A 24,964-nucleotide genomic window follows, 5' to 3' on the forward strand; every position below is an offset into this window, starting at 1 on the left:
GCTTGGGGCAGGGCGACTGGCGAGGGCGACAAGGGCCGCGGCACAGACGCCGCCCCTGCCAGCACCCGAAGAGCCGTAGAACGCGGCGCCCCCCGACCCCAAACCGGCCGATGGGGGCGGGGCGCGTACGCTTGGCTGCGGACGCCACGGCGCCCCGCCTCCCGCGCCCTCAGAGAGCCGCCATTGGTGGAGGGGGTGGTCCCCGCGGCGGTCCCGCCCCCACCCCGGCCGTCCGCCAGTCAGACGCCGAGGGGGGCGGGCGCGTCCGGCGCTGTCGGGGGCTCCGCGGCCCCGCCCCCTCGCGCGTCCGCGTTCCAGGAGGCGTGGGGGCGTGGCCCGGGCGCGGCGCCTATAAAGGCGGGCGGCGGCGGCGGCGCCATTTTGCGAACGGCGAGCAGCAGCAGCGGCGCGGAGACGCGCAGCGGAGGTTTCTGGTTTCGGACCCCAGCGGCCGGATGGTGAAATCCTCCCTGCAGCGGATCCTCAACAGCCACTGCTTCGCCAGAGAGAAGGAGGGGGACAAAGCCAGCACCGCCGTCCACGCCGCCCGCGCCATGCCGCTCCTCAGCCTGCACAGCCGCGGAGGCCGCAGCAGCGAGAGGTGAGCGCCCCGCCCCCGCCCGAAGCTTCCAGAAGCGCCGCCGCGGAGGCCCGCGGAGGGCCCGGGAGCGCGGGGTCCGCCCCTGCGTCGAGGCCACATCGCGGCGGGGGCGGGCGCGGCCTGCCGTCGTGGCCGCGGGGGGGTGGGGGACGCGCGGGGCGCCCCGTAGCCGCGCCTCCGACGGGGTCCGGCCGGCCGCCCCCTCCCTTCGGCGGCGCGCCCGCGGCAGGTGCGGGTCCCCCCGGCGGGCCGCGGACGGGGCCGAGCTCCGAGCCGTGCAACATGGAGGCGGCGTTGGGGCCCGCTGGCCCCGCGCGGCAAATGGCTGCTGGCGCCGCCGGGCGCGCGATTGTGAAAACCTCCCTCGGGGCCGCGGGCCGCGTCCGCCGCCATGACGCAAGCCGGGCCCGCGGGAGCGTGCGGGAGGGGCGCGGAGGGGGGAGCGCGCGCTCGCGGCGCGGACGGGGACGGGGGGGCCCGCGGGTGGAGTCGGCGCGGCCGCGGGGTCCCTGCGCGGGGCTGAGCGCCGCGTCGTGCCGTGGCAGGGCCTCCGGCGACGGCTGTAGTCACCCGGGTCCGGGGCCTCGGTGGTGCTCCTGATGTCCCTCACCCACCCCTGAAGATCCCAGGTGGGCGAGGGGATAGTCAGAGGGATCGCAGTCTTCCGGCCGCCGCCGTCTACTCCGTGAGTACCGCGGGGCGGCGGGCGGCGGGCGGGCGGGGCGGGCGCGCGGGGCGGCGGACCGGACCCGCGCTCCCTCCGCAGGACGAGCGGCTGCGCGTGACCGAGGAGCCCGCGCCCCACGGCCAGACGAGGATTCTGAGCGTGCAGACCCGGCTCCCGGGCTCCCGGCGCCTGGACTGGAGGGCGGTGTTGCGCGGCGGCTGCCTCTACGTGGAGATCCCGGGCGGCGCCCTGCCCGAGGGCAGCAAGGACAGGTGGGCCGCGGGGCGGGGCGGGGGGCGGGGGCTCCGGGGCGCGGGGCGGCCCCGCTGACGCCGGCCCTTCAGCCTCACAGTTCTGCTGGAGTTCTCGGAGGAGCAGCTGCGCGCCGCCCACGTCTTCATCTGCTTCCACAAGAACCGCGACGACCGAGGTGCGCCCTGCGGGCGGGGCGCGGGCCGGGGCGCGGGCCGGGGCGCGGGCGGCCGGCCTGCGGCTCTGACTCGGTTTCTCCCGCAGCCGCCCTGCTCCGGACCTTCAGCTTCTTGGGCTTCGAGATTGTGAGACCGGGGCATCCCCTTGTCCCCAAGAGACCCGACGCTTGCTTCATGGCCTACACGTTCGAGAGGGCGTCTTCGGGCGAGGACGAGTAGTGGCACCGCCGCGTCCCTCGCGCGTCGCTCCTGCCTCGCGGTCCCTTTGCGTGTCGCGCTTACCGTGGGGCGGGACTGGCCGCGGCGCCGCGCGTCAGGCCTGCTCCCGGGCGCCGGGTTTGTCCGCATGTCGTGATTGTGCAAATAAACGCTCACTCCAAATTAGCGGTGTATCTCTCGAGGTTTGATATTGTGTTTGTGATACTGAAGTATTTGCTTTAATTCTAAATAAAAGTCTATATTTTACTTTTTTACTGCGGGTTGGAGCTGATTCCGATTGTCTGTGTTGGAGGAGTCTCTCACTCGAAGGCTCTGGGAAGTCCGAGGTCCGGCGTCCGGAGCAGCGGTGTCCACCTGCCCCTCTAGCGCTCTGAAGACCTGAATAAAAGTGATGACCCCTCCCACACCTGTGTTGGCTCCGTGCTGTTCCCCCGGCACTGGCCCCGCCTCGGGACCGAGGGCTTCGGGCAGGGTGGGGGGCCGGGTGTCCCCTTCAGAACTGCGGGACCCCCTCACGTGGATGGGAACCACCGCACCTCTGGGCACAGCCCGGTTCCTGTGGGGTCTGAGGCGTGGCCGGCCCCGGGGCTGAGGCCACCTCCCCTCAGGTTTTCAGTCCTTCCTGGCAGCCGCAGGAGGCCTGGGTGGCCGACCGCCCCACCCCAAAGCTGGGTCTGCTGCTCCCCGGCCCTTATCTGGGACGGCCAGTGCTCCCGGCTGGCAGAGTTGGAGCTTGCCCTGAACAGCCTCACCTCTGGTTCTGTCTGCGTGTGTGGGGTGTGGCCGAGGCGCAGCCGTGCTCTGGACTTGGGCCCCCACATCATGGCCTGTGTGGGCTCCGTGGGCGCCAGCAGCTCCTGGGGAGGGCCTTGCAGGGCTGTTCTGGGGGCGGGGGTCACAACGGGGATGTGGGTCGGTGGCCTGCAGAGGGTCAGCTGGGCTGAGGGGGTTCCCGAAGGCCTACGACGGGCAGGACTGCTGCGCCGCCTGCTGGCCGCGTCTGAGCGCGGCCCAGCGATTCCCGTCCCGGCCTGGGCTGAGGTGGGAAAAGCAGGAGGGTTCCCTGCAGGGATCGGGGTGTGTCGGGTTGGGGGGATGTTCAGCTACTGAAGATGGGGCCAGCCTTCAAAGGTCCGAAGGGACAGAGCTGGGCGGCACACCAGTCTGGGGGCCGTGCAGAGGGCTTTGGAGTTGGGGTGTTGAAGGATAGAGAGGAGTCAAGCAGATGAGGAGAGACGGACAGAGTGATCGGGGAAGAAACAACTTGGGCAAGGCCTGGAGGTCAGGCGGACAGGCAGTGTGGCAGGAGGGGTTGGCCTGAGAGAACATGGGGAGCCTTTGAAGGAGCCCCGCTGTATTCTGAGGGTACTAAGGAGCCATGGGAGATGTTTGAGCAGGAGAGGAGTCCCGGTTGTACCTGGGAATTAGCAACGAGGGGGGAGGGGAAGTGAGGGGGCATGACTGGAGGCCCCAGAGGCAAGGGCGGTGGGGACCCCTCGGGGACCGTTTTCAGAGGCGTAAACTGAGACCGTTTTCTCCCTTAGGTTCCCAGATGAGACTTCCTTGCCAGTGTTCTGTGCAATGAAACATCTACTGTGGGTTAAGCCTGGCTTCTGCCCTGGGGGAGTTCAGAGCCTGCGGGGTGACAGTCAGGTGGGGGCCCGGAGATAAATACTTCCAGGTGGTGATCGGTGCTCTGGGAGCAGGCACGGGGAGGAGCGACTTTATTTGCTGAGAGGAGGTGAGATTTGGAGTCTGGTGCAGGGAACAGCCATGCAGAAGCTTGGCGGCTGGACAGAATTTAATTTCACAGAGGAAGAGCGCGGAGGCCACGGTGGGCGGAGAGAGTGGGGGAAGCGGAAGGCATGGGACCCCGTGGGGACGCTTGGGCAGGTGAGTCCAGACTCCTCTGCAGCGGGCTGTGCTCGGAGGCTGGACAGAATTTAATTTCACAGAGGAAGAGCGCGGAGGCCACGGTGGGCGGAGAGAGTGGGGGAAGCGGAAGGCATGGGACCCCGTGGGGACGCTTGGGCAGGTGAGTCCAGACTCCTCTGCAGCGGGCTGTGCTCGGAGGCTGAGTGTCTCAGGTTCTAGAAGATTCCCCTCCCCCTGGAGATGCCAAGCAGGTCTAGACTCACAGTCACTGGCCGTCCTCGGCACAAGGGGTGCTCCGGGGCGGGAGATGGAGGACAGCGTCCACCTTCTCACCGAGACGGTAACCCTCAGACTCCAGCACTAGAGGGACAGCCTCGCCTCTGCTGGAAGCTGGGGGAAGGGGTCCGATACTCGCACAGACCTTGGGGGACAGAGAGTGGCCACACCTGGTAGAGGAGGAGGTCAGAAGCCTCTGGGGGCACTGGTCATTAGCCCCAGCCCCCGGGCTTCCAGGGGAGGAGGTGGGCCCAAGTCCCCAACGTAGGAAGGGGGCCGTGTGTCCACGGTCCTGCCCCCTTCGGGCTGTTTCTGGAAGAGGGTGTCCCCTCTATCATGGAGGCGATCCCCACCGGCCTCTGGCATCAGGCCTGGGAAGGGTGCCTGCCTCTCGGGGAGGCCTTTGGGAGGCGTCAGTCCCACAGCAGCGCCAGGGCATGGCCCAGGGAGGCCTCCGTGGCCTCAGCCAGGTATGCGCAGCACAGCCAGTCCTCCAGGCCCGGCGCCTCCCCCGCCGCGGCCCGCTCGGCCAGATGCAGGACCAGCAGCGCCCGGCGCACCCGCAGCCACGGCCCAAGCCGGGCTCCTCGGCCGCGCAGCTCAGGCCCGGGGCCCCAGAGCAGCACCTGCAGCGCACCCCGCGCCTGGGCCGCCGAGGGCTGCGAGTGGGCCAGCCGGGCCGCCAGAGTCTCCAGGCCGGCTGCCAAGGGCGTGGCTGAGGGCGCCGCAGGGCCCAGGAGGGCTCGGAGCAGGTGGCTTAGCTGCCGCGCGTGGGCGCCCGGGGGTCCCGGGGGCCGGGGGTGGACGCGGCCGAAGTCAGCCAGCAGCAGGCGAGGGGGCCCGGCCGTGGCGCAGCCCCGGGGCGCCACCAGCAGCAGGTTCTCGGGCCGCAGCTCTGCCAGGGCTGCGCCCCGAGCCTCCAGGTGCTCCAGCGCGGACGTGAGCTGCAGCAGCAGCAGGGCCGCGACCCAGAGGAACCCCGCGGGCCGCGGCCCCCTGCCCACCTCAGACAGCCACTGGGTCAGCGTGCGCTCGGGCACCTCGGCCGCCAGCGCCACCGGGCCGCTCCAGGGCGCGCCGGGCAGTGCGCCCTCGGGCACCAGGCCGCACAGCCCCTGCAGGTTGAAGTGTGGGCTCAGCGAGGCCTGCAGCTCCAGGCCCCACGGGTGGGGCTCCTCGGCTCCCGGCTTGGGCACCTGAGGGGAAAGGGGGCGCTGTCAGGGGCCCGAGCACGGAGACCCCCGCCGGCGCTCTGCCCGCAGAAGCCTTCCCGCCGCCCCTGCTGCGCTCGGCCTCCAGAAGCGGGAGTCGGAACGTGTTAATTCGCTGTCTGTCGCCAGCATGGTTTTAGGGAAAGCTCCGCTAAGGACGATGGGGTTTGGGGGTCGGACTGCAGCCCCTCAGAGGCGTGAGGAGGCAGGCAGTGCGGGGGCCGAGGCCAGGCTGAACCAGAGAAACACGACCCAGGCTGCGGGGTCATTGGACGTTTCCAGCAGCCACATTCATTCTACACCTGCTGAGAAACGTGGACACAACAACCCCCGTCCTGTCTGGTCGGAGCCGAGATGTCCAGAACGTTGGCGCGCCACCGCCGTGAGCGTCAAGCCTATGGCAGAGCAGGCGTCTCACTCGGCGGCTCTGTCCGCTCCTGAGAGAAGCCCCAGCGGCCAGAAGCCGCAGTGCAGGACAGCAAAGCTCTTTCTAGAAGGTCAGGGGAGCACCAGCTCCGGGAATTCCATTAGAATCGCCGGGGCGGGGCGGGGGCTTCCATGCGGGAGTCAGGGTCCAGCGGCCGTCCCCGCCCTGCGCCGCCAGCCACACTGGCGCTCCGGGGGTGAGGGGGACGGGCCGCCCAGCGCAGCCCGTCTAACCGCTGAGCATCGTCTGAAAACGTCTGCGTCTGACACGGCTGGCCTCACGGGGATCTGTGTTTCCTCCCTGAGTGGCGCCTAAAAACGGAAGGACCTTATGGCAAGGGCAGCAACAGTCGCATCGCAAAGCGTGTGTGGGGATTCGCTGCGTGCGGGCGCCTTGGGCTCCGAGGACGGCTCAGGGCGGGCAGGTGGTGCTCAGGGCTCGACAGACGGTGACAGACCATTCCGTGTTAAACGTGTTACGAACACGGCGGCCGCGGAGCGCGGTGGCTCTCTAGTGCCGCGTTCCCTAGCGACTGGGCGCAGACGCAGACTGCAGGGCGCCCGGGAGGCGTGGGGGCTATAGGACTCCCTGGCAACTCGCGCGTCCACTGCCGCACAGCTCCGACACGCGGTTCCCAGGGCGCGCGTCTGTCGCAGGTTAAGACGGGAAGCCCAAGCGGCGTGAGTCCCCGATGACACCCAACGTGGGACACCGGGGATGGTTCCGAGGAGCAGGGGCACGTGCGGGGCTCACCTTGGCAGCCAGCATGTGCCACGCCTCATCGCCCACCCGCGCCAGGCGGTAGTAGAGGGCGTCCCCGCTGTCCACACATGGCGAGCTGTCCAGGAGGCGGAAGCTGTGGCCAGGGTGACAGGGGCCCGGGCGGCCCCCCAGAAGCCGGGCCCGGAGCCGGGCGTGCACGGTACGGACGCCTTCCAGCTGCCGGGCCTCCAGGAAGGCGCGCACGGCCTCGGGGCGGTGCAGGTCGGGCCAGCCGAGGCCCAGCGGGCTGTCGAGCGAGCGAATGTGTGCCTCCACAGGGGGACCAGGGGCCCTTGCTGGGTCGTTGCAGGCCTGGCTCTCGTCCACACTGTGGGACCCCAGAAAGGGCCTCCGAGGCTGCCCTGCGGGAGTGGGGCCGGAGCTGGGGGCCCTGTGGGTGGGCAGGGACCGGGTCCTGGCCAGGGTCTTCTTGGGCAGAGGTGGGGGCAGGGGCTGCGGGTCAGTCAAGGGGGGCCTGGACGTCCGGGGGCGGCAGGCCTTGGAGGGCAGCAGCTGGGCGCGGACCTCGCCTGATGGGGGGCAGCAGGGAAGGGGTGAGGACGTGTGGGGCTCAGGCCCCTCGGCCCCCACTGCCCCGTCTGCAGGATGGGAAGAGTGGCCCCGTGGGGTACGGGTGTCCCCGCAGTTCATGGAGGAGCGACGCGTCAGTGGCCAAGAGGCGTCCAGCCCACAGCAGGTGACCCTGTGTCCCTGTGTGGCTCCGGCCAGGTGACCCCACCTCTGGGAGCCCCAGCTTCCTCGTGGGGGTGAGCTGGTGCTCCCAGCTGCTCCCTCCCTCAGCAGAGTTCTATGGGGCCCATGACACTGTGAGCGAGCTAAGCTGCCCTTGGGCAGGGGCTCCCTAAGCCCTCGGGCTCGGCCACCTGCCCCTGCCGCCCCAGTCCTCCAGCCAGGCCCCCCGGGGGCTCACCGAGGTTGCCGTAGGTGGGCGGAGTCGGCCAGGTCGGGGCGTCAGGTCCAGGGGTCTCGGCGGGTGGCTCAGGACCGCTCATGCTGCAGTGTGGGGGGTCAGAGTTGGGGGCCCGCGGGGGTGGGCAGGCGCGGGGTGCTGATGGTGTGCGTGGGGGAGCAGGGAGCTAGGCGCGAGGTGGGGGCAGCCGCGGTCGTCTTGTCCAGATGGCCTGCTGGTGGCCCTGGGGTGGTGTGTCGCCCTCCCTGGGCTCCTTTCCTCATGGGTGGGGCAGGAACATCACCTCTCAACTGTCCAGGGCAGTGGGAAGGACCCTGTGCTTTTGCGACATGGACTGAATAGAAGGTCCAGCTGTGAGGGCCGGGCCAAGGATGGGGGGTCCGCTGGGGGCCTACGACAGCACCAGGTCCCCTTCCCAGAGCTCGGCAGCCCGGCCGCGCCCCACCCAGACCCCTGTCACCCACGAGGTGCTGCTTCTGCCCACCCCCCACCCCAGCACCCCTCCGGGAGCGCCTACCTGCAGGACCCGAGTGACGGGGGTGGGGCGGGGGCAGCCTTGGGGTCAAACTCCGGGGCAGACGCTGCGGCCCCGTCCAGGCTGACCTGCGGCCCGCGGCCACCCGGAAGCCCCGTGCAGCTGTCAGACCGCAGGGAGGGGCGCCCCCTGCATCACTTCCCCAGGCCGTGCTCCCGCCGCCGCAGGGGACGCCTCCCCCCCAGGCAGAGGACGTGGCCTGGGCCAAGCGTGGGGAGCTGGGGTGGGGGCGACTCGGGGACGGTCCCTGCACTGCTCAGACGACGACGGAGGACGGCAGTGGGGAGTCAGACACGCTGGGGAACCCGGGCAATACTGTGGCAGTGAGAAACGACCCCGGGCCAGCTCTTTCCTCCCTGGGTTTCGCTTCCCCTTCTGCTCATCGGAGAAGCCCTGGGAGGCCCCCCGCCCTCTGCCTGCCCAGCCCGGACCCGGGGCAGGGCCGGCGGGAGCAAGCACCCATCTGAGCCCTGGACGGTTGGTCTACGATGGTCACACGGGGAAAAGCACGATCGGTGGAAACCCGGGGTCCAGACGCTGGAACTCAGCCGTGTTTGGGCTGGAGGTCACCCAGCTTCCCCCGGCCTCCCCGCCCCCTCCACGAAGGGAAAGCGGAGCCATCCCCTGCGGGCAGAGTTGCGAAGGCACAGTCCGCGCTGGGCTTCCGTCCCCGCCCCTGTGGTTTCGCTCAGGGGCCGGGAGCGCAGAGAGGGTAGGGAATTCTCAGTGGGGCTCCGCGGCCGGGCCAGGCACAGTGATGGGTCCTCGGGGCGGTGCTGGGTCCCCAGGGCCCTGGCTGCAGGGGAAGCAGGTGCAGCCGCGTGTGACCAGGTTCCACACAGGTCCCCGGCCCCATTCTGGGCAACAGCGACAGACTGAGCTCACGGTCTTTCCAGCATGAGGTCCCCTGACTTGACCCTGTGTTCTCCCCACACCCGGTTTCCTGAGCCACGGGACTGACGGTCTCCATCTGTCACTGGTGGGCGCCCATGACCCCGGACAGCTTGGGAACCTCGCGACAGGAGCGGGGGAGGGTGTGGGCTCCGAGGGACAATTTCGCAACTCCGGGGCGGTCAGGGTGGGACCAGAGGGGCCCGCACTGCCCACACCCTTCTGAGGTCCTTTCCCAACAGGACACCCGTGGGCCCCCCAGCCGGCAGCTGGCTGCGACCCGCCCCCGGAGAGCACGGAATGTACGGTGAGGCCAGAAAAGCGCACTGCGTCGTCAAGATACAGAACATTCCCACGTGAGACTGAAGAGACGCTGCTGGCTGTCCGGCCCGGGGCCGCCCTGCTCTGCGGGTAAGTGACCTGTCCCTAGAACCTCGCCCGGCGGGGTACTGCGGCGGGGGGGGGTGTTTTATTTGAGAGACGGATTCTTGCTCGTGGTGGAGCTGGGACGGGAGTTCATTTTCTTGGCCGAACGCTGATTTGGATGACCAAATTCTGGGCTTGCCCTTCAATTTTGTGCCCGAGGGCAGGGCCTCGCTCACCCCAGCCTGGTCTCCGCCCTGCGTGGCAATGTGGCCAAGCCGGGGCTGGGGTGGGGACAGTGAGCGGCGGCAGGCTAGGACCAGGATGACATCACCGGGGACTTTTGCTCCCAGGATGACATCACCGGGGACTTTTGCTCCCAGGATGGGGCAGGGTGGTGGGCTTGCCTGGGGATCGGCTGCCTGCCTCGGGCGGGCCTCTCCTCGGAGCCCAGCTCCGAGCCCCGCTGGGTGGGCCTCCCCTGAGGCTCAGGACTGGGGACCGCTGGCCTTGGCTCAGCACCGTCAACAAGGGAGACGACCCGGGGCTGCCCCGCCTGGGGGACCAGCCCTGCTGACTCGTTCTACACTTCTGAGCTCCCGACGCTCGACGAAGAGATCCCAGCTGTTGTGAGCCTCTCCGTTCCGTTACGGGGCGTCCCTGTGCTCGGCTCAGGGACTCCCTGGGGAGGGCAAAGGCAGGAGGGGCCTGGAAGAGAGGGGGCCACACGGAAAGTGGGTCTGCGCCGGGAAGATGGGCCTTAGAGACGCGTGGTGTGCGGGTGCGGCCGGAGGAAGTCGCTTGCCATTCCAGCTCCGTCTGGGAGGGGAAACCGAGGCAGGGAAGTTCAGCACCCCCCTCCCGGGCCCAGGCATGCTGACTGGACCCCTGTCCTGTATTTTGGGGGATCCCCAGATGCCCTGTGAGTGGCCTGTCCTCTGTTTGGATTCCTTTCAGCTGGGCCTTGGAAGGATGACCTCTCCGCCCCACCCCAAGAACGAGACGGGCTCAGGACATCCTGGGTCTCGGACCTGGTTTGAACCAGGGAGCTGGGCGTCCCTGCGTTCGGATGGTTTGTCCTGCCGTTGCTGTGGGAGGAGCGGGGAAGGGAGGCTCCAGGGACTCCAGGGCCAGCGTCCTCGCCTAGCGGCTTCCTGGAAGTCAGGCATGGAGGGTCGCCCCCAGCCCGATGCGTCCCTGTCCTGCAGCGCGGGAAAGGACACTTCTTCCCAGCATCAGATGGGAACCTGGAGGCCTGGTGAGAGGCCCTGAGTGGCTCGTGAGAGGCCGCCCGTGGGCATCTCGCCCAGGTCAGAGTCTGCTGACTGGTCTGACTTGACCGACCTCCTTCCAGAAAGGGTGGATAAAGTGCTTGGTTTAAAAGCCTGCTCTGGGGGTGCCTGGGGGGCTCAGTGGGTTGAGTCTCTGCCTTCAGCTCAGGTCATGATCTCAGGGTCCTGGGATCGAGCCCCGCATCGGGCTCTCTGCTCAGCGGGGAGCCTGCTTCCCCCTCTCTCTCTGCCTGCCTCTCTGCCTGCTTGTGATCTCTGTCTGTCAAATAAATAAAATCTAAAAAAAAAAGCCTGCTCTATAAAAACAAACAAACAAACAAAAAACCCCCTATTTTTATTTGAGAGAGTGCCTGTCCCTGCGTGGAGTTGGGGGGGGAGGCTCCGGCAGAGAGAGCATCCCAAGCCGGCTCCACGCGGAGCAGGGAGGCTGACGTGGGACGCGATCCCAGGACCCCAGGATCACGACCTGAGCCGAAACCAAGAGCAGACACCTGACCCGCCCAGGCGCCCCTAAAAGCTGCGGGTTCAGTCAGAAGAGCTCGTGACTCTTGATCTCTGGCTGTGAGTTCGGGCCCCACGTTGGGGGGAGAGCTGAGTTAAATAATAAAGAAGCAAACAAATAAATCTTTTTTTTTAGGCTGCCTGGTTTTTCTCCCAGCCCCCCGAAGCAGGGAGACTGCTGGGACCCCCCAAGCCTGGAGGGAGGAAGCGCAGCAGGGAGCACCCCACCTGCCCTCCGCCGGGGACTCTGGGCAAATGCTCTCCATCCCTGACCCTGCCTTCGCCCACCTGGAAAGTGAGGACGCAGCCCTCAGGGCTCTTACCTGCTGGAAGGAGTTAATATGGGCTCTGGGGAGCGGCCCCCGGAACAGCATGGGCGCTCCCGAAGCAAGACCCGAAGCCATCACTGCGAGTCGTTCCATCTCCGCAGGCGCCCCGGGACGCAGGGCCGGCTTTGGAGCTGGAACCAGGCGGTTCCCCCTGGGGACCCCAGCAGCCACTCCTTCCTGCCTCCACTCCTCCCGTGAGCGTTGAAAGAAAAACAAACAAACAAACAAAAAACAAAGCCCCGAAGTCTGTTATTAAATCAGCTTCATTTTTATTGGATTCCAACCAAATACAGCAGGAGGGCTGGGGGCCTGGGGGGTTCCGGGTTCATGTTGGGGTGGGAGGTGGGGGATCCCAGGGCGCCGCCGGCGTGCGTGTCCTGACGCTGCTGAGAGCACTCCCCTCCCATCGCTGATGATGCTAAAGGCACTTGGATGTCGTTTTGAGGGGCCCTTGGGGTTGTTATGGCAACCAAGGTCAGGAGGATGTGAAAGGAGGAAACCAGTCGGTTCTGCCCAACTCGGGTGGAGTTCGGGGGCACCGGACACCCCCTTCGGCCGTCGCTACATCCCGCCACGAGTGGGGTCGAGGCAGGTGGGAGCAGGACCAAGGCCCCCCCGACGTGTCCAGCCACACGGCCCGGGAGGAGGGCCAGCATGCCCTCCAGGTTCTGTCTGAATCCTGTGCTCAAAACCCCCAGGCTTGGCCCGGCTTTCTCTCTGGCTCATCTCAGAAAGATCTTGAAGGATCCGGGATCCAGGACAACCGTCAGGCCGGTCCGTGGACATGGCCTCAGATATGCGCAGCCGTGGATTTGACCTCAGACCTACGTTACAGACGAGGACCCCAGGGTCCGGGGGTTCTCAGCCACTAGCTATAATTGCACGCCTGGAAGGGAGCAGACCTGGTTTCCAGCCTTCCTACGAGGTCCTTAAGAATACTGTCCTAACCTCCTGGGGGGCGGCCAAGCTCCTTCCTAGTCGAGGGTCCCGTTTCCTGTGCCCCTTCCTCGAACGATGCCCTGTCATCTGGCCCAGGTGGAGGGTTGGGGCAGCAATCCGCCTGGCAGAGGCAGGCTCACGGATGGACCCCGTGTGGTTCCTGAAGATTTCTGTACAACGGCAGCTCCTGTTGCCTACCCCCAGTGACGGGGAACTCACTGTCTGAAGAGTAACAGGGCAGTAAGCTTAGGGGAGTTCTTCCTTAAGCCGAGCTTCCGTCTGCCTGTGGCTCCCTTGCCCGTTAGCCCTAGCTCTGCTCCAAAGCGACACAGACTGCGCTTAACGGGGACCCTCAGAACCTCACACAGTCTCTGGCCTCATTCCCCGCAGGTGCAGCGGGTCACAGCGCTGGGCCGGGCCTGGCAGGGCTGCCCTGGGGCCCCTCTGGGGCCGGCTGAGGGGTCGTGTAGACTCAGGACTGAAGGTCACTCCAGCTGGCCTGTGGGAGGGGGACACCCCAGAAGCCATGCTCCGCAGCCAGGGGCCGGGGCGGCTGCCCCTCCTGTGTGGCGTGGGCAGAGGAGGCAAGTGGCCGCTGTTGCGGGTGGCGGAGGAAGCGGGGGAGATGGCTTCTCCTAGTGGGCAGCCTGCCCTGCGGGGCTGGTGGGTCCCGGGCTGGGGGAGAGTCTGGGGGCAGGGGGCCAGACGAGCCTGTTTCGTGCTGGGCCCCCAGCGGGAGCACTGTCCGTTCTGCAAGCCCCTGACGCTCCCCCAGAGACAGCCAGTCGAGCGGGAGCTGAGTGTGAGCGGAGTGTGGCTCAGCTGTGATCTGTGCACATCCCAGGTGTGAGCGGCTTGTCCCGGGCGTGAGTTGTGCTCTCAGGAGAGCCCTGGGTCCCCACGGCGAGCTCTGCAGCCTGGGGTGCGCGTTCATTGTCAGCTGGGTCTGAGCTGGGTGTGTCTTGAGTGTGAACTGGATGTCGCGTGTGAGCTGAGCGTGGCCTGGCTGTGAGCTGTGTCCCGGGTGTGAGCCGAGTGCATTCCCAGTGTAAGCTGGGGTTGTCCCAAGTGTGAGCTGGGTGTCTCAGGTGTGGTACGCGTGTGTCCCGAGTGTGAGCTGGGTGTGTCCTGAGTGTGAGCAGGGTATGTCCCAGGTGTGAGTTGTGCTCTCACGAGAGCCCTGCGTGCTCCAGGTGAGCTCGGCAGCCTGGGGCGCCTGTTTAGCGTCGGCTGGGTTGTTTTGGAGCTGTGTGTCCCAGAGTGTGTGTCCTGGGTGTGAACACCTGTGTGCTCCATGTGCGGAGTGGAGCGTGCAGGCGTGCCTCCCCCGGGGGCTGGGCGGCCCCCCACGTCCTGGATGTAGGCCATGGTCCCTCGGGGTGTGAGCGGTGCCAGGGGGCCCCCAGCCAGGGGTAGGGGGTGTGAGCCATCGCAGAGAGGGCTGTGGGGGTCTCCGAGCTCCCACCCAGCACCCAGCTCAGCAGGGACAGGACGACGGGGTGGAACCTTTAGAAAATGCTCGAGAAACTATGCAAAAGATGAGTCCTGATGAAAAAACAGTCCTGTGGTCGCGTCCCTACAAAGAAGGGGGAAGCCGCGCCGGGCGCCGGCGGCGGGGCGCCCCGGGAACTGCATAGGCGCGCGCGGGCGTCAGATCATCTTCATGGTGAACTTGCGGGCGCCGCCCTGGCCCGCCGCGGCCGGCGGCCCGTGCACCTTGCGGAAGGAGTACTCCACCGAGAAGTGGTTCTGGTGCTGCCCGCGGCCGCGGCTCCACACGAACAGCAGCAGGAAGCAGAAGAGCACGACGCCCAGGAAGGTGATGCAGCCCATGGCGGTGGACACGAGGATGGTGGTGAGGTCCAGCGGGAAGCGCGCGGCCGCCTGCGTCTCGTTGCGGCCCTCGCCCGGGGTCCGGTTGGCGGCCGGCTCGGGCCGCACGCTCAGCGTGGCGAAGTAGGTGTCGTTGCCGCCCGCGTTGCTGGCCACGCACGTGTAGGTGCCGCTGTCCTGCGGGCGCGCGCCCCGGATCTCCAGCGTGCCCCCGGGCAGCAGGCGCGCGCGGCCCGCGCTGTCGGCCGTCACGGCGCGGTGGCGCGGCGTCACCCAGGCCACGGTGGGCGCCGGCTCGCCCTCGGCGCGGCACTGGAAACGCACGTCGTCGCCCGCCGCCGCCGTGACGCGCTGCAGCCGCCGCTCGCGGATCTGGGGCTTGCGGCACACGAAGTACTCGAAGAGCGCCGAGTCGGGCAGGCTGCGCAGCGCGTCGCCGCGGACCTCGGCCGGGGTGGCGCAGGCCGGCAGCCGCCCGTCGAAGTTGAGGGTCTTCCGGCGCTGCACGATCCAGAGCAGGCGACAGTCGCAGGCCAGCGGGTTCCCGTCCACGCGCAGCGTCTCCAGCGTGTTGACCGAGTGGAAGGTGCTCTCCTCCAGCGTGGACAGCAGGTTGTTGGAGAGGTTGAGCAGGCGGATCTGCCGCAGCCCCAGGAAGGCCTGCGGCTCCACCACGGCCAGCAGGGCGCCGGCCAGGTGCAGCTCGCGCAGGCGGACCAGGTCGCGGAAGGAGCCGCGCGGCACCGTGCTGATGGGGTTGTGCGACAGGTTGAGGCAGGTGAGGTGGGCCTGGTGGCGGAGCGCGGCGGCCGGCACGGCGGTGATGTTGGTGTGCGTGACGGACAGCGAGGTCAGGTTGAGCCCCTGCAGGCTGCCGGCGCCCACCTCCTCCAGCAGCGGCCAGTTGTCGATCTCCAGGTGCAGCAGGCCCGGGAGCCTCCGGAAGTTCTGGTCCTCCAGGGCGGCGATGGCCAGGTGCCGCAGCCGCAGGGCGCCCAGCCCCCGCAGGTGGCCCAGCGACTCGCCCGACAGCGCCGTGAGGTTGCAGCGCTCCAGGGTCAGCTCCTCGAGCGCCAGCAGCCCCGCGAAGGCGCGGCGCGAGATGAACACCAGGTGGTTGTCGCCCACCTCCAGCCGGCGGAGGCTGCGCAGGTCCTGGAAGGTGTAGTCCAGGAGGATGACCAGCTTGTTCTCGCTCAGGTCCAGCAGCGTGAGGTTGTCCAGGCGCGTGAAGACCCCGGGCGGGATGAGCTTGAGCAGGTTCCCGCGCAGGCGCAGGACGCGCAGGCGCGGCAGGTTGGCGAAGGCGCCGGGCTCCACGTGCGCGATCACGTTCTCGCTCAGGTCCAGCTCCTCCAGCAGCGGCAGCGCGGCCAGGTCGCCGGGGTTCAGGCAGCGGATGCGGTTGCGGCTGAGCTCCAGCAGGCGCGTCTCGGCCGGGATGCCGTCGGGCACGGCGGTGAGCCGGCGCCGGGGACAGGCCACCGCGCGCGTCTGCGCCGTGCACTCGCAGCGGGCCGGGCAGCCGCCGGCCGGCGGGGGCGCCGCGGGCAGGAGCAGGAGCTGCAGGCCCAGGACGCACAGCCAGCAGGTCATGGTGCGCAGCGTGGGCCTAGGGCCGCGCCAGCATCCTCGTGGGCACCTGAGGGCGGGGCAGGCATCAGCACGCGGGGCCCACCGCCCCGACCCCGCCGCGCCGCGCGCAAGACGCTCCCTCCGCGGAGGGCCCCGCGCGGCGCAGAACTGGGCGCACGGCCACGCGAAAGCCCGTCCCCCCGCGATCGCGGCGGCCGCGCTCCTAATGGCCAGAAAACGGAAACTGCCCAAAGGCACGTCCGCAGATGCGCGGACACACGCAGCGGGTCCCCCACGCGCGGGAGCGTCCCTCGGCCACCAGCCGGAGCGCGGCGCCCCCACACGCGGCCCCCGGGACGGACCCGAGCCCACGGTGCTCAGGGAGGGAACCAGACACAGGAGGCCACACGGGATGTGTGAGTCCACCCGTGTGACACGGCCAGACCAGGCTCCTTCCCGGCAGGAAGGGGGCTCCTGCGGGCGGGGGGCTGGGGGACGGGTGGGCTGATGGGGATGGGGCTGCTTTGGAGTGATGGAATGTTCTGGAACTAGCTAGTGCTGATGGTCACACAACTTTGTGAATACACTGAAAGTCACCAAAATGTACCCTTTAAAAGGGCAAATGTCATGTTACGCCCAAGCACTTACTGAACTGGAGAACTTCACAACATCGTGCAGGATTTTGGGGTCCCCCCAACTTACTGAGTGCCTTCTGTATACCAGGCTCGAGTCCGCTGAAGGGCCAGGCAGCTGGAGGTCCCGCCCTCCTGGGGTTTGCTGATCTCCTCCCCGCGGCCTGGCAGGGGGTCTCGATATTCTCCCTGGCTCCCCCCAGAGGCCTTCCCGGAGCCCCGCCCAGGCTGTCCTCCCTCTTCCTTGTATTTGTGTCTACACTGGTCCAACCACCACAAGAAATCAGGACGTAGCTTAAAACCCTGGTCAAGGCTGTGACCTCGCAGGGTGCTGTAACCTCTCCAAGGCCTTTGTCTTCATCACCTGGATTTCCCGAGAGCCCAGGAGTGTGCGTGAGACCAGACACCTGCTGGGGGAACACCAGTGCTTGATCCACACCGACAGCAAGTCCGGGGGACGCACCCGGACGCTCTGGAAGGAAGGGTGGTCGGTGAGGGTGAACGGCGCGGCCGCCGCAGACCGGCAGAGGCGACGTTTGAGCTGAGACCCGGCAGAGGGCTGGCTTGCGTCCCCCAAGGAGCCGTGTTTGAGTCTTAGCCCCTGGTACCTGTGAAGGGGACCTCGTTTGGAAACAGGGTCCTGAAGATGTGATCAGTTATGATGTGGTTCTATTGGGGTCGGGCGGCCCTACAGCCCGGGATGGGTATCCTTGTAACCAGAGGGACAGGGACGCTCACATCGATGCCAGAGGCCGCGTGAAGACAGAGGCAGGAACTGATCTGGTGTGTCTGCAAGCCAGGAAAGCCAAGCGTTGTGCGGAGCCACAGAAAGCTGGAAGAGGAAGAGGGGACCCAGTAGATGACTGGGAAAGTGCCCGTGGTGTCTGGGGAAGGGGGGGCCAGGCTGTGGGAGCTGCCAGCGTCCAGGCCCTGGGGCAGGAGTGGGGCCGGCAGTGGGGGAGGGAGGCCAGCGGGCGCGTGGCAGGGAGCCTGCCGGCCCCGCCACCCTGGGTTCCTCCCTCCGCTCCGCTCGGCTGCAGCCAGACCCTGGGGGTCGAGGTGGGGCTTGGCGGGGAGGGTCCAGCCGGATGGCAGCTGGATGGGGCTGCCCACTAGCTGCTCTGCTATTTTCGGCCTCTTAGCAGCTGCGTCTCCCCAAGCATCCCCCCGAGAGGCTGCCTGTTTCCACACTGTTCCCACACGACTGGCCGGGCAGGGACCCAGGCGCCAGGTCCTCCATCTACTGGACATCTGGGAGGCCCGCTCCCGCCTTCCCAGACTCTTCGGGGAACGAACACGCTCAGAGCCCCCGGTCCCCGCCTGCTTCACGCCGAGCATGAATCCCATGTAACCAGGGTTGGGCGGGGAGGGTCTGCACTTTGCAGGCACAATCCAGGTAAGACGAGGTCACCCTGGGCTCAGGTGGCCCTCACCCCATGGCTGGTATTTTGATACAAAGGGGAGACACGGACACAGAAGCACAGAGCGGAGGCTTCGAGACCATGGGTCGGAGGGTGTGGTTTTGAGCCACGGGACACCGAGGACCACCAGGAACCCCCAAGAGCTGGAAGATGCCAGGAAGGATCCCCAGAAACTTGCGAGCGTCTCTAGACCCCTAGAGACTTGCGAGGGAGCCCAGCGCTGTGGACAGACCCCTTGAGTTTGCCGCAGGGTCACTGGAGAGAGCGAGAAAAAGAAACTGGACCTAACCTCCGTGTCCATCACTAGGGGACTGGTTAAATTACGCTGTGTCTGCTGTGGCATCGCGGAGATTCCCACGCACCAACAGAGGAAGACAGCGGCGGTCTAGTTAAACGAGGAAAAGTGGAACCAACCGACGTGTTCCTCAACAGGGGATCAAACAGGCGGCAATCCGTGGTTACCGTGGAACCCTGGGAGACGTGGACGCACCCGCCGGCGAAGACAGCTGAGAGGCGCTTAGACGGGGGTTAAAAAAATCTGGGTTGTCAGCTAGACTGCACAAATAAAATGAAACGAAACACCAGACTGAATTCTGGATGCCCCCCCACGCCCGGGATTTCACGTGCCCCGCGGAACAGCCCCGGGACTGGTGGGAATGGAGCTGCTCACAGCGCGAGGAAACCAAGGACCAGGAGGGAGGCTGTGGGAGGGAGCGGGAGCCGGCTGTGCCCTCCCACCGCGGCTGTCCTTAATTCTGACCTGGACGGTGCAGGGACACAGTCTCTCCCTAAGGCAAACTTCCTGCTGAGGCTGTTTTTCTGGGTCATTTTGCCCCTGTTGTTGCCCAGCACGTGGGGAGGCTGGGTCCCAGGAGAGGACGAGAGCCGGAACGGATGGTCCCCGGCGCAGCTGTCCACCTCCCATGTCTGGCAACTTCCTACCCTAAACTTGCCCCGACTCTGAGCTTCCTCCCAGGTCCCTGCTCCCGCCTGTGCTGTTCCCTGTGGTCAAGGGGTAACTGTCCTCGCCCGGGAACTAGGGACAGGGCCTCAACAGCCTGATTCAGGGGGGACTTGGGGCCTCTCTGGCTTTGCCTCCAGGAAGGGAATGGGCGGTATGATTCAGCACCAAATACAGAGTCTTTGTGGGGACAGAGTTGTCTGGTCTGTTCCTTCTGCAGCAGAGAACTGCACCCCCATCTGGCACATAATGAGGCCCCAAGGCTCGGCACAACCTGCCCCGTCCTCTCCCTGCCCTCCCCTCCTCCCTCTCTCCCCCTTGCCCACTCTGTTCCAGCCACCTGGGCCTCCTGGCTGTTCCTCCCACACACCAGGCCTGATCCTGCCCCAGGGCCTTTGCACGTGATGTTCCCTCTGCCTGGAGCACCTTCCCCGCGCGGCTCTCTCCCTGACTTTATTTGGGTCTGGCCCGTGTCACTTCCTGGTGACTGTACTACGGTCCTCGTCTAGTCTCTCTTGATCAAGTAAGCTCCGTACCCTGCGTGGGTCTCAAACCCACGACCCCAAGATCAAGACTCTCGCTCCACTGCCAGCCAGCCGGGCGCCCCCATCCTAGTCCCTCTAAATGCCATCGAGACTCTTGCTTGTCGCCGGTCTCCCGTCTGCCGGACCACGAACGCCGCGGCCACCACCTTCAACACGGCAAACACCACGGAGCCTCGGCTCGGGGCCGGCCCCGGCGCAGGGGCTCCCCCGGGACCCCACAGCATGGGGGCACCTCGCCGTCACCCTCCCTTCCCCAACGGGGACACTGAGTCGCACGGCACCTCGGGGTGGCGGGAGGCCGTCTCGGGGGGCAGCGGGCAGCGCGGCCAGTCGTAATCGGCGCACGGCTGTTGCTGCGGGGCTGTTCAAAACAGACGATTCAGTCGCGTGTGGCTGACAACGGGGGGGCGTGGGCTTCAGCGGAATCTTGAAACGGTTTTTACTGTGCCTCACCGGCCAGGCAGCTGCCCCTCGGTCCCCGCTCCTGTCCACTAGTCAGTGGGCGAACAGCTGCCCCGTGCTGAGCCCGAGAGACAAAGAGCTCCATCCCGGAGCCGGTGGGGGGCGGGGGGGGAAGGAAGCTTCATGAACACCCCGGCTCCGGTCGGTCCGAGAAAGAGCCGGGGAGGGACGGTGTAGCCGCGGACAGGTTCGCAGGCTCCGATTCACCCACAGGGGGGCTGCTCTACCTGAGGCCCTGCAAGGGGGGAGGGGCTGAGCCCGCGGCAGCAGGAAGGGCGGGGGGGGGGGGGGCGCCCGCAGACGCCCTGGGGTGAGGCCAAGACGCGAACACGGACGTTTCGCGTTTCTTAAGCCGTTTCTACGCTGGGAAGAATTCTTCTTACAAAAGAGCTGGCCCAGAGCACGGATGAGGGCAGAACCAGGAAGGAAGGACTCGGCGGCCAGAGGTGGGCCCGGCGGGGGCTGCAGGACACCGGGGAGCCCGTCACCTGCGTCCCTCACCTGTTACGGGGCGGCCGAGCCACGGCGACGCCCCGGATGGGACCATAGCTGGCCCTCGGCTGCGGGTCCCTCCAGCTGTGACCCGGCGTGTCCCCGACTGTCCCTCAGGCGCGGCCGTCATTGCCTCCACGGGGCCAGGGGTGAGGCGAGCCAGGGGTGCGGTGAGCCCGGGAGGGACCCTCCTGGGCCTGTGTCCCGACCCTGGGCTCCGCAGTGGGGCTCCCATCCGGCTGGAGGTCTGGGCTCCCATCCTGCTTCTGGGGGTTCTCAGGGCCCTGTGCCCACTGCTCTGCAGGGCAGAGGCGGGTGGGAAGGGCAGAGGGCACAGCGTGGACAAAGGCCCTGTGGTGGGCTGCGGCCGACAGGGAAAGGAGGGCCCTGTTCTCACCCTTCTCTGCCCCTTCCCTTCTCCCCAGGGCTGGGGTCTTGGGGAACACGCGCTCCAGACCCTCCCCCCTACCCCGGGGCTGGGCACCCACCAGGGCGTCTCCTCCTGTCCCTGTCAGCTGACGACTTGGTTTTCTGTCTTGGGTGGCACATCTCCCCCGAGCTCCAGTCCTGGGGACCCGGCCGCATCCCCAGCCTCTCCTGGGGGGGTTGCTGCCGTGCCCCCCGCCCCAGCCCCGGCAACGGGGAGCTGTCCCCAGTCCACCCCCGTCCCGCACACGCTGGAATCATGGCAACCCCACCCCCTGCCAGTCCAGTACCAGGTGCCGGCCTCCCCTGGCACCGCCAGGCCACGGCGCCGCGCAGACCGCCCCCACTGAGAAGCCACCTTCTTCCTTCTTGTGGCCTCAGTGTCCCTCCTGCAGGATGGCCCGGGGGCGGTCCGAGGACACCTGCACCACAGACGTGGGGGTGGGGTCGTTCTCCGGGGGAACATTCCAGCCAGGGCGGGGGGCCGAGCCTCATCCCCGGCCCCCACCCACTGGAGGCCAGGAGCGCCACCCGCCACAACCACCACAGGCGTCCCCGGACGGGAAGTGAGGCAGCCCGGGGTGAGAGCCCTGTCTAGAGGTCGCACGACGCATGGCAGGCACACGGTGGCGGCCCCCCAGGAAATCAGCTCACCATCAGTCTGCGGTACACACGGGGACGCAGAGGCCCAGAGAGGGGAGGGGACCTGCCCAGGGCCACACAGCGGGTGGCGAGCAGATGAAGGCTCAAGCCCGGGATGCCGTCCCCTCTTCTCCACGGCCCTCCCAGGGCCAGCGGACCCCATCCCCCACAGAACCGTGAGGTCTGCGTGCTCTGCAGACCCGCGTGTCAGCCGGGCAGGACCGTGAGGCCCCCGGCACCGCCGCGCCCTTCCCCCACCCCACAGGAAGGCTTGGGGTCGGCAGCGCGGGGAGCCGGGCATGCGGGCTGCCCCCGATGAAGGTCCCCGAGGGCACTGTGCTGGGTGCTTGACGCTCAGCCTGGGGCCACCCAGACCCCCTCACAGAGCCAGGCCTCCGTCCCCCGCCTGCCCCAGATGGACAAGCCAGCACCGGGGACTGGGCGCACAGCCTCGTCTGCCTCCCGTAAGCCAAACCGCACAGGGGCAGCCCGACCCCAGCGTCCGGGTGGGCGGACGACCCGTGTTTCCCGGACGGAGCCCCTCTGCTGTGACAGGCTGTCCGCGGGCGGTGGTCACCGGGGACCCGGGCCGGGGCGTGGAGGCGGCCTGCCACCCACTCACACTCTGGGCATCCCGTTCTCCTCCGAGACCTACCGCATGCCAGGCCCCGACTGGTGCCGGCCCCCACGGGCACGTTTTTATTTAGTTCAGTGCCTTTTAGTGCATTCCCCGTGCTGGGCACCCATCACCTCCATCTGATTCCAGAACATTCCATGGGTCCGAAGGAAACCTCGTCCCCGTCGGCCATCACCCCCCGGCCCCCACGAGCCCTCGTCCCGGGCGTGGAGGAGCCTGGTCTGGGCGTGTTGCACACGCAGCCCAGGTGGCCTCCTGCGTCTGGTTCCCTCCCCCCGCGTCGTGCTGGGTGAGAGCGGACAAGGGTCATGAAAGTGACACGACATTGAGGGCTGGGGAAAGCGGGGGTCCGTGACGGTCTGATGCTTTGTCCAGCATGGCCTGGGGGGCTCTCTGAGCCCAGATCTGCATGGGAGGCAGGGGTCAGCCAGGCGACAGTCCGGGAAATGGTGTTCTGAGTCCAGGGACCGTGGGAGCCAAGTCGCTGGCGCGGGGACAAGCCCGGTGCCCGAGGCGCAGCCCTGAGGGGCTGGCGTGTGTCTGCCGTCTGGGGGCTGGGAGTTGGCCGGGGTGGAACCCCGCAGGGCTTGGACCCGAAGGGCTGGGAGCCCAGGCTGAGCGCAGTGGCCGTCAGGACGGGCTCGGAGCAGGACTACGGGGCGTCTGTGTTCGTCTGAAGGTGCGTCCGCTCTGTGTGGCCTGACCCCGTCGCCCTGCAGCCCCTGAGTCCGGACCGTCCTGCCTGCCCCCGCAGGGCGCTGGGAGCTGGGCTGCTCTGGGGCCCGGCCTACCCCGCAGACACGGCAAAGGACCCGCCAGCCTCTGGGCGGGACAACGCCCGGTCCCGTTAGCGCCCACAGGCTCCCTGGCGTCCCTCCCTGCACCCACCTCCCCGGGCTGACCGCGGGGGAGGGGTAGATGCTCTGTAGAGAAGGATCCTTCCCGAAGAGTCTGCCCCGGGTACCGGCTGGGTAGGAGCCTCGAGCCCTTGCTCGGCCAGGATCCGCCCTCACTCACTCACTCACCCCACGAGCGCTTCAAGGGCCCCTGCTGGGTACGAGGTGCTGCCCTCGCTCTCGAGGGCAACGGCTTTGAACAAAAGAGACAAAATCCCTGCCTTTCCGTCTGCGGGAGATAAACAGAAGAAAGAGGTAACGGAGAGGCCACACGCAGACCGTGTTATGGAGAAGACCAACGGGGTGGCGGGGTGTGCAGGCAGGGGACGGCGGGCGCCCCGAGGACGCGGGGGACGTGCACCTGTCACCCTCTGGCCAAGAGGGGGCAGTTTGTCAATGAAATCAGGGGTAACGATGAGCTGACCTCAAGACGGGGAGACTGTCCTGGGATCCCGGGGGCCCGATGTCCTCTCGAGAGGGCGGCAGAAGGCGGGGGCCCCAGAGACGGGCAGACCCCGGGCTGCGGGCGGGGAGGGCGGAGGGGGGCTGCGGGGCGGGGAAGGGCTGGAGCCGGGTCTCCCTGTACCCTGGGGGGACCAGCCCTGCCCACGCCGGGGTTTTAGGACGTGGGAGCCCGACGTGTCAGAGAATCGGAGTGAGTGGTTTTACGCGTACGCTGGCGGTGGTTTGTGATGGCGGCCCCAGGAAACTCATGCGGCCTGGAGGAGGTGGGCTGAGGCCCTGCAGAGCTGTGAGCCTGCTTCCAGGGGCCGGGAAGAGCGGGGGGGGGGGGGCTCCCCATGGAGGAGGCCACCAGCACCAGCTTAAGCGTGGGGACACACCTGGGGACGGGCCCCAGACTCTGTCCATCACGGCAGCACCTGGGGAAAGGGCCTTCTACTCCCCTCCACTCGAAACTGTCCAGGGCTCGTTTGCCATAAACTCTCCACCCAAGGAGGAGGCAGAGTGTGGCCGGGGTCCTCGGGCCCGTCCCCTTGGGCAGACGCAGCCTGGCCAGGTACCCCCCCCCCGCCCCCGCGCCTTCCACCCACCTGCTGTTCTGCCGAGCTTTATCCCAGGCCAGGGGATGCTGAAGATTGCCTTGGGCAAGGCCCAGCCAGGCCGCCTGCAGGCAGCAGCCGAACCCACGGGGTGGTGGGGGAGGCGAGAGATGGTGGGACAGGACGGCGGGACCCCATCGCCCCCCACCACAACCTGTCTCCCTGTCACAACGGGCACAGGACGGAGCAAGGGGATCTGGGTGTGGCAGGAACTAGAAATATCCCCCATTTCCCATTTAAGCTTCTGGACAGAACGGGGGGGCCCAGCTGCAGAGGCACCGGCCCTCCGAGGCCTGCGTTTGGGGACACACTGCCGACCCCCCCCCATCTGGTGCATCCTTCGTCCTAGATCCAGGCCCTCCCGGGTCTTTCATCCATGACAATTCATTAAGCCCTAATTAGCCTCCGTCTGCTGTTAGTCCCTTAACTCTTTGGGGGGCTGGGGGCCTCCTGACCCACTTTTCCTTGCCTACACACGGGCGCTGCCAACTGCCCTCTCCGGGAGAAGTTTCTTGATCTAGAACCGTTCTTCGAATGCTCACCATACACTGAGGCTGCTCACCCACTGGCCCAGCCCTGAGGGCGGGAATAAGGAAACCCATTTGGAGAAGAAGAGACTGAGGATCCGAGTGGTCCAGCTCACCTAACATCACGAAGCTTAAGGGTCAACATTTGAATGTGGGTCTGACGCCAGCTCCTTTCATTAAATTCCAGGGCGCTACCGGAGGGCAGAGGGTGCCCTTCTGCGGCCCACGATTGACACGTGGTGGTGGGTGGCTCCCTGGGGCCCACCCCGCACAAGCTTTGCTTGGCAAGCCCCCGGGGAAGGCTGTCTACCTGGTGACTAGGTGGTGACTCAGGGGAGCCCAGGAATGACAGCACGGGGGAGAGCAATCAGGCGGCTGCCTCCCGTCGCTCTCTGGGCCCACTCAGCGAGGCACCTGCAGATCCCGGGCCTCCGCTGGGGTGGCGAGGAGCAGCCGCCCCCATTCTGTAGAAGAGCACGCTGAGGCCGAGCGGGCACAGGGCAGGCCTGCAACGAGGCCAGCGGGGGCACCGAGCACCAGACCAGGGCCCAATGTGCATCCGTGTGCCGTCAATCGGCCTCTGCCGCGGAGGCCTGCGAGGGTC

General features: G+C 67.4%; 3 protein-coding genes across 5 annotated transcripts in view; 1 reads left to right on the plus strand and 2 right to left on the minus strand.

Annotated features, from left to right (window-relative positions):
• The first annotated feature begins 363 nt into the window (after positions 1–363).
• OAZ1 (ornithine decarboxylase antizyme 1) lies at positions 364–2,172 on the plus strand. Its single transcript, XM_045989710.1, is given in 6 exon segments — positions 364–601; positions 1,147–1,198; positions 1,200–1,286; positions 1,368–1,540; positions 1,613–1,698; positions 1,785–2,172. Coding segments are annotated over 6 exon segments (678 nt in total). The 5' UTR covers positions 364–455; the 3' UTR covers positions 1,919–2,172.
• A 1,791-nt stretch (positions 2,173–3,963) lies between these two features.
• PEAK3 (PEAK family member 3) lies at positions 3,964–8,094 on the minus strand. 3 transcript variants are annotated; one of them, XM_045989851.1, is made up of 4 exons: positions 7,918–8,094; positions 7,401–7,483; positions 6,461–6,999; positions 3,964–5,265 (listed from the first exon to the last, which is right to left on the minus strand). In XM_045989851.1, the coding sequence occupies exons 2-4, from the start codon at positions 7,480–7,482 to the stop codon at positions 4,483–4,485; spliced, it is 1,404 nt and encodes a 467-aa protein (XP_045845807.1). In that variant the 5' UTR covers position 7,483; positions 7,918–8,094; the 3' UTR covers positions 3,964–4,482. The 3 variants fall into 3 exon arrangements, with proteins under 3 accessions (XP_045845807.1, XP_045845806.1, XP_045845805.1); XM_045989850.1 differs by having other exon boundaries at positions 7,401–7,690; XM_045989849.1 differs by having other exon boundaries at positions 7,401–7,734.
• A 5,689-nt stretch (positions 8,095–13,783) lies between these two features.
• The window catches only part of LINGO3 (leucine rich repeat and Ig domain containing 3), a 35,641-nt gene continuing 24,460 nt past the window's right edge, over positions 13,784–24,964 (minus strand). The window contains exon 3 of the mRNA XM_045989843.1: positions 13,784–15,725. Within this exon, the coding sequence (XP_045845799.1) occupies positions 13,901–15,725 (1,825 nt within the window). The 3' untranslated portion in view covers positions 13,784–13,900. The remainder of the gene's footprint in view (positions 15,726–24,964) is intronic.

This window comes from Meles meles, chromosome 20, assembly GCF_922984935.1.
Source record: "Meles meles chromosome 20, mMelMel3.1 paternal haplotype, whole genome shotgun sequence".
Lineage (NCBI taxonomy): Eukaryota > Metazoa > Chordata > Mammalia > Carnivora > Mustelidae > Meles > Meles meles.

Coding starts and splice junctions, on each gene's coding strand:
- PEAK3 (XM_045989851.1), bottom strand. CDS start 7,482: ATGAGCGGTCCTGAGCCACCCGCCGAGACCCCTGGACCTGACGCCCCG. Junction 7,000..7,400: donor GCCCACCTACGGCAACCTCG/GTGAGCCCCCGG, acceptor GCCCCCCATCAG/GCGAGGTCCGCGCCCAGCTG. Junction 5,266..6,460: donor GGCACATGCTGGCTGCCAAG/GTGAGCCCCGCA, acceptor CTTTCCCCTCAG/GTGCCCAAGCCGGGAGCCGA.